Source organism: Phycomyces blakesleeanus, assembly GCF_001638985.1.
Source record: "Phycomyces blakesleeanus NRRL 1555(-) unplaced genomic scaffold PHYBLscaffold_14, whole genome shotgun sequence".
Lineage (NCBI taxonomy): Eukaryota > Fungi > Mucoromycota > Mucoromycetes > Mucorales > Phycomycetaceae > Phycomyces > Phycomyces blakesleeanus.
This window is the reverse complement of record NW_017265147.1, coordinates 1256583-1264841: the sequence shown is the minus strand read 5'-3', so window position 1 is coordinate 1264841 and position 8259 is coordinate 1256583. Positions and strand designations below refer to the sequence as shown.

Below are 8259 nucleotides of genomic sequence, written 5' to 3'. Positions count from 1 at the left end.
TCCCAGTCTTTCTTCACATATAGACGCACAAACCAGCTTGTCCACCGATATCTTGGCTGTACCATTATAAAATATAGAGTATAAGGTGGTTTGCTTTTTATGTCTTCTTGTAGACTGTGTAGAGGCTCATTGGTAAATTAGAGCCTACGACTTCCTACAAACAAAAGTCTTATTTTGTAAACTGGTATTACTGATTGGTAGTGCAGACACCCTTTGTGTACTCACAAGTGAAAGAATCATAGCAGGGTTCATTGACAGGGATACTTTTACCCATACGAAGGTTTAAAGACCGTATGATACTCACTTACAATCGTTGAGAGAGGACTATGTATTCAAAACCCCTTCACTGTGCTGTAACCAAAACAAAAAAAAAATTTTAACGATGGCTTGAATCTTCTTTCGACATTCCGCCATCCCAGTCGAGGATCTTCATTCCTGTTGAGGATCGTCATTCATATTGTATTGCAACTCAAAGTGGACCAAAAGCGACGCAATACGAAAAGGAAGCGCACTCTTTTGAAAAATAAAATAAAAAATGAAATACTCTTTATTTTATCTTTTTGACGACTGTTCACTGTATATGCGGCTCTAACAAAAAATAAGCCCTTGGTCAAACCTTCGTGTCCCTATAAGCTTCGCACTGCGTTCAAAGGCGACAGTCATCGCCACTCTATTGTTTTCTTTTTTCAACCCTGTACCAACAACAACTTCGCACTGCGTTCAAAGGCGACAGTCATCGCCACTCTATTGTTTTCTTTTTTCAACCCTGTACTAACAACAACTTCGCACTGCTCTCAAAGTCGACAGTCATCGCCACTCTATTCTTTTCTTTTTTCAACCCTGTACCAACAACAACTTCGCACTGCGTTCAAAGGCGACAGTCATCGCCACTCTATTGTTTTCTTTTTTCAACCCTGTACTAACAACAACTTCGCACTGCTCTCAAAGTCGACAGTCATCGCCACTCTATTCTTTTCTTTTTTCAACCCTGTACCAACAACAACTTCGCACTGCTTTCAAAGTCGCCAATACCAATCATACTATATTTCTTATTTTATCACTACTGAAAAATAAAAATAAAAATAATAACCATATAATCAAACTTCAGCACTCGGAACCCATATACTCTGTTCTTTTATATCTGAAGTGACATATACTACTATTCTCAGAACTGTCTTTTTACTTTCGCATGCACATGATATCTATATACTTATACCTTCAACACCTTCTTCAATGAAAATGACCCCATCCTATCACACATAATTTTTAAAAATTCTTACTTTTAGTATATCTTTAAATATTCAGTTCTAGACCAAACAGCCATTGTCTAACACAAAGTCCTGCCATAGTAATCTCTCTTTATAGATGCACAACATAATCCTCAAACCTATATTTTTAAAAAAAAGAAACATATATTTCTTATACTCTGTACTCTCATTCTTCTTGTCCCTTTCACTTCAAACAAATTAACTTGGTCTCTCCCTACTCGCATATCTTATTTATTTTAATATCTTTAAATAACTAAAATAAAATATGATTTATTATTTTTTATATGGTTATATAGGTTATGAATTTATTATAAGAGAGATGTGTGTGTGAGTAGTCGATGTGTGGGTAGTCAATGTGTGAGTAGTCGATGTGTGGGTAGTCGATATGTGGGTAGTCTATGTGTGAGTAGTCGAGGCGTGGGTAGTTGATGTGTGGGTAGTTGATGTGTGGGTAGTTGAGGTAGATATATTTAAAGTGTGTGTATGCAGCCGAGGCACATTTGTGTATGTAGTTGAGGTGTGAAAGAAAAGGGGGCGTTTTGGGTGGGGGGTGCCATAAACAGTGGTCATATGGGAGAGGAAAAGTTTATTTTCTAACAAATCGCAAAAACTATAATCATTTATAGTTTTGAGGTAATGCATTTGGTAATCCAAAGGTTTCTCTAAAGTAATAAGGTAAAGATAAAGTTTTCGCATCCGTAGTGCGGATGCGATTCTAATAACGCATCCGTAGTGCGGATGCGATTCCAATAACGCATCCGTAGTGCGGATGCGATGGTCATGCATGAAATAACAGGTTTATCGTAAAAAAAAAAAGCCTGGGTAACCGCCCAAGTAAGTTTGTTTGTTTTGTCTAAAAAAAGTATAGAATCATATGAAAATCAAAATAAACCAACCAAAAATAGAAAGCAAAGCACTTTGATACTTTATACACGATACTCTACAGTTAACTAATAGCTTGTGTTTTTTGGTTTATATCTTTGTTCGTGCAAATAATCAAGCCTTTTGATATCTCATATTAATATATTAGTATATATAATGAATTCCAATATCTTATTTTGATCTAATTCCAAAAGGCTTTATTTTAATAATGAAAAAGGCTGGTACTATTATATTCAATAATTATATATTTCTTTGCGATTATTTAAATAGTAACTCGACTGAAATATGTCTATAGCTTGTATCATTTATTTCCCGTTCAATTTTTCAAATATACTCTTATTTAAAACTATTTAAACAGCAACTTAAACAAATAGATATCTTTGGCTTGTACCATATACTTCTCAAGCAGTTTATTAAATAGTTCTGTGCAAGAATATATATATATTTCGGCTGCAAAAGATTTTGATTAAAATTAAATCCGATCCGAGCTATAAGCAACAATATGGGGTTTAATACATCTTTATAACAGTTTGATCCACTGGATATTTATGGATCAATTAACACTCTACTTCCTTTAATTCGCTTTATCTCTTATTTTCTTTTTATTTATCAGTCTAATCCAAGTTGATATATATCTATATATTATCAAATTATTTTAAAATGAATTGTGTTCATATACTAAAAGTTACTCTAGGACTATATATATATAATCTGTTAGTATATTTCAGATGAGCTCTTACACCTACCTTTTTTCCCTCTTTAATACACACGCACACACTTGGGGATCTGTCTACCAGTCAATTGGCTGCACTGGTACAATATATACGATATTGTCTATTTCTTTTTATATCTTTTTACAAACTAAGGGTTCTAATCGACAATTCGGACAGCACGCACTTTTTTGTAAACTGGTATTACTGATCGGTGGTGCAGACACCCTTTGTGTACCCACAAGTGAAAGAATCATAGCAGGGTCCATTGACAGGGATACTGTTACCCATACGAAGATTTAAAGACCGTATGGTACTCACTTACAATCGTTGAGAGAGGACTATGTATTCAAAACCCCTTCACTGTGCTGTAACCAAAACAAAAAAAAAATTTTAACGATGGCTTGAATCTTCTTTCGACATTCCGCCATCCCAGTCGAGGATCTTCATTCCTGTTGAGGATCGTCATTCATATTGTATTGCAACTCAAAGTGGACCAAAAGCGACGCAATACGAAAAGGAAGCGCACTCTTTTGAAAAATAAAATAAAAAATGAAATACTCTTTATTTTATCTTTTTGACGACTGTTCACTGTATATGCGGCTCTAACAAAAAATAAGCCCTTGGTCAAACCTTCGTGTCCCTATAAGCTTCGCACTGCGTTCAAAGGCGACAGTCATCGCCACTCTATTGTTTTCTTTTTTCAACCCTGTACTAACAACAACTTCGCACTGCTCTCAAAGGCGACAGTCATCGCCACTCTATTGTTTTCTTTTTTCAACCCTGTACTAACAACAACTTCGCACTGCTCTCAAAGTCGACAGTCATCGCCACTCTATTCTTTTCTTTTTTCAACCCTGTACCAACAACAACTTCGCACTGCGTTCAAAGGCGACAGTCATCGCCACTCTATTGTTTTCTTTTTTCAACCCTGTACTAACAACAACTTCGCACTGCTCTCAAAGTCGACAGTCATCGCCACTCTATTCTTTTCTTTTTTCAACCCTGTACCAACAACAACTTCGCACTGCGTTCAAAGGCGACAGTCATCGCCACTCTATTGTTTTCTTTTTTCAACCCTGTACTAACAACAACTTCGCACTGCTCTCAAAGTCGACAGTCATCGCCACTCTATTCTTTTCTTTTTTCAACCCTGTACCAACAACAACTTCGCACTGCGTTCAAAGGCGACAGTCATCGCCACTCTATTGTTTTCTTTTTTCAACCCTGTACTAACAACAACTTCGCACTGCTCTCAAAGTCGACAGTCATCGCCACTCTATTCTTTTCTTTTTTCAACCCTGTACCAACAACAACTTCGCACTGCGTTCAAAGGCGACAGTCATCGCCACTCTATTGTTTTCTTTTTTCAACCCTGTACTAACAACAACTTCGCACTGCTCTCAAAGTCGACAGTCATCGCCACTCTATTCTTTTCTTTTTTCAACCCTGTACCAACAACAACTTCGCACTGCTTTCAAAGTCGCCAATACCAATCATACTATATTTCTTATTTTATCACTACTGAAAAATAAAAATAAAAATAATAACCATATAATCAAACTTCAGCACTCGGAACCCATATACTCTGTTCTTTTATATCTGAAGTGACATATACTACTATTCTCAGAACTGTCTTTTTACTTTCGCATGCACATGATATCTATATACTTATACCTTCAACACCTTCTTCAATGAAAATGACCCCATCCTATCACACATAATTTTTAAAAATTCTTACTTTTAGTATATCTTTAAATATTCAGTTCTAGACCAAACAGCCATTGTCTAACACAAAGTCCTGCCATAGTAATCTCTCTTTATAGATGCACAACATAATCCTCAAACCTATATTTTTAAAAAAAAGAAACATATATTTCTTATACTCTGTACTCTCATTCTTCTTGTCCCTTTCACTTCAAACAAATTAACTTGGTCTCTCCCTACTCGCATATCTTATTTATTTTAATATCTTTAAATAACTAAAATAAAATATGATTTATTATTTTTTATATGGTTATATAGGTTATGAATTTATTATAAGAGAGATGTGTGTGTGAGTAGTCGATGTGTGGGTAGTCAATGTGTGAGTAGTCGATGTGTGGGTAGTCAATGTGTGAGTAGTCGATGTGTGGGTAGTCAATATGTGGGTAGTCTATGTGTGAGTAGTCGAGGCGTGGGTAGTTGATGTGTGGGTAGTTGATGTGTGGGTAGTTGAGGTAGATATATTTAAAGTGTGTGTATGCAGCCGAGGCACATTTGTGTATGTAGTTGAGGTGTGAAAGAAAAGGGGGCGTTTTGGGTGGGGGGTGCCATAAACAGTGGTCATATGGGAGAGGAAAAGTTTATTTTCTAACAAATCGCAAAAACTATAATCATTTATAGTTTTGAGGTAATGCATTTGGTAATCCAAAGGTTTCTCTAAAGTAATAAGGTAAAGATAAAGTTTTCGCATCCGTAGTGCGGATGCGATTCTAATAACGCATCCGTAGTGCGGATGCGATTCCAATAACGCATCCGTAGTGCGGATGCGATGGTCATGCATGAAATAACAGGTTTATCGTAAAAAAAAAAAGCCTGGGTAACCGCCCAAGTAAGTTTGTTTGTTTTGTCTAAAAAAAGTATAGAATCATATGAAAATCAAAATAAACCAACCAAAAATAGAAAGCAAAGCACTTTGATACTTTATACACGATACTCTACAGTTAACTAATAGCTTGTGTTTTTTGGTTTATATCTTTGTTCGTGCAAATAATCAAGCCTTTTGATATCTCATATTAATATATTAGTATATATAATGAATTCCAATATCTTATTTTGATCTAATTCCAAAAGGCTTTATTTTAATAATGAAAAAGGCTGGTACTATTATATTCAATAATTATATATTTCTTTGCGATTATTTAAATAGTAACTCGACTGAAATATGTCTATAGCTTGTATCATTTATTTCCCGTTCAATTTTTCAAATATACTCTTATTTAAAACTATTTAAACAGCAACTTAAACAAATAGATATCTTTGGCTTGTACCATATACTTCTCAAGCAGTTTATTAAATAGTTCTGTGCAAGAATATATATATATTTCGGCTGCAAAAGATTTTGATTAAAATTAAATCCGATCCGAGCTATAAGCAACAATATGGGGTTTAATACATCTTTATAACAGTTTGATCCACTGGATATTTATGGATCAATTAACACTCTACTTCCTTTAATTCGCTTTATCTCTTATTTTCTTTTTATTTATCAGTCTAATCCAAGTTGATATATATCTATATATTATCAAATTATTTTAAAATGAATTGTGTTCATATACTAAAAGTTACTCTAGGACTATATATATATAATCTGTTAGTATATTTCAGATGAGCTCTTACACCTACCTTTTTTCCCTCTTTAATACACACGCACACACTTGGGGATCTGTCTACCAGTCAATTGGCTGCACTGGTACAATATATACGATATTGTCTATTTCTTTTTATATCTTTTTACAAACTAAGGGTTCTAATCGACAATTCGGACAGCACGCACTTTTTTGTAAACTGGTATTACTGATCGGTGGTGCAGACACCCTTTGTGTACCCACAAGTGAAAGAATCATAGCAGGGTCCATTGACAGGGATACTGTTACCCATACGAAGATTAAAGACCGTATGGTACTCACTTACAATCGTTGAGAGAGGACTATGTATTCAAAACCCCTTCACTGTGCTGTAACCAAAACAAAAAAAAAATTTTAACGATGGCTTGAATCTTCTTTCGACATTCCGCCATCCCAGTCGAGGATCTTCATTCCTGTTGAGGATCGTCATTCATATTGTATTGCAACTCAAAGTGGACCAAAAGCGACGCAATACGAAAAGGAAGCGCACTCTTTTGAAAAATAAAATAAAAAATGAAATACTCTTTATTTTATCTTTTTGACGACTGTTCACTGTATATGCGGCTCTAACAAAAAATAAGCCCTTGGTCAAACCTTCGTGTCCCTATAAGCTTCGCACTGCGTTCAAAGGCGACAGTCATCGCCACTCTATTGTTTTCTTTTTTCAACCCTGTACTAACAACAACTTCGCACTGCTCTCAAAGGCGACAGTCATCGCCACTCTATTGTTTTCTTTTTTCAACCCTGTACTAACAACAACTTCGCACTGCTCTCAAAGTCGACAGTCATCGCCACTCTATTCTTTTCTTTTTTCAACCCTGTACCAACAACAACTTCGCACTGCGTTCAAAGGCGACAGTCATCGCCACTCTATTGTTTTCTTTTTTCAACCCTGTACTAACAACAACTTCGCACTGCTCTCAAAGTCGACAGTCATCGCCACTCTATTCTTTTCTTTTTTCAACCCTGTACCAACAACAACTTCGCACTGCGTTCAAAGGCGACAGTCATCGCCACTCTATTGTTTTCTTTTTTCAACCCTGTACTAACAACAACTTCGCACTGCTCTCAAAGTCGACAGTCATCGCCACTCTATTCTTTTCTTTTTTCAACCCTGTACCAACAACAACTTCGCACTGCGTTCAAAGGCGACAGTCATCGCCACTCTATTGTTTTCTTTTTTCAACCCTGTACTAACAACAACTTCGCACTGCTCTCAAAGTCGACAGTCATCGCCACTCTATTCTTTTCTTTTTTCAACCCTGTACCAACAACAACTTCGCACTGCTTTCAAAGTCGCCAATACCAATCATACTATATTTCTTATTTTATCACTACTGAAAAATAAAAATAAAAATAATAACCATATAATCAAACTTCAGCACTCGGAACCCATATACTCTGTTCTTTTATATCTGAAGTGACATATACTACTATTCTCAGAACTGTCTTTTTACTTTCGCATGCACATGATATCTATATACTTATACCTTCAACACCTTCTTCAATGAAAATGACCCCATCCTATCACACATAATTTTTAAAAATTCTTACTTTTAGTATATCTTTAAATATTCAGTTCTAGACCAAACAGCCATTGTCTAACACAAAGTCCTGCCATAGTAATCTCTCTTTATAGATGCACAACATAATCCTCAAACCTATATTTTTAAAAAAAAGAAACATATATTTCTTATACTCTGTACTCTCATTCTTCTTGTCCCTTTCACTTCAAACAAATTAACTTGGTCTCTCCCTACTCGCATATCTTATTTATTTTAATATCTTTAAATAACTAAAATAAAATATGATTTATTATTTTTTATATGGTTATATAGGTTATGAATTTATTATAAGAGAGATGTGTGTGTGAGTAGTCGATGTGTGGGTAGTCAATGTGTGAGTAGTCGATGTGTGGGTAGTCAATGTGTGAGTAGTCGATGTGTGGGTAGTCAATATGTGGGTAGTCTATGTGTGAGTAGTCGAGGCGTGGGTAGTTGATGTGTGGGT

At 35.5% G+C, this 8259-nt stretch overlaps 2 protein-coding genes across 2 annotated transcripts; both read right to left on the bottom strand.

Annotated features, from left to right (window-relative positions):
• Positions 1-1664: 1664 nt before the first annotated feature.
• Positions 1665-2054, bottom strand: PHYBLDRAFT_147206 (hypothetical protein; the record flags this gene model as incomplete). Its single annotated transcript, XM_018431816.1, has 1 exon — positions 1665-2054. The coding sequence occupies one exon, from the start codon at positions 2052-2054 to the stop codon at positions 1665-1667; it is 390 nt and encodes a 129-aa protein (XP_018290274.1).
• A 2961-nt stretch (positions 2055-5015) lies between these two features.
• On the bottom strand, positions 5016-5405 carry PHYBLDRAFT_147205 (hypothetical protein; the record flags this gene model as incomplete). The annotated part of the gene is made up of 1 exon (XM_018431815.1): positions 5016-5405. The coding sequence occupies one exon, from the start codon at positions 5403-5405 to the stop codon at positions 5016-5018; it is 390 nt and encodes a 129-aa protein (XP_018290273.1).
• Between the last annotated feature and the right edge of the window lie 2854 nt (positions 5406-8259).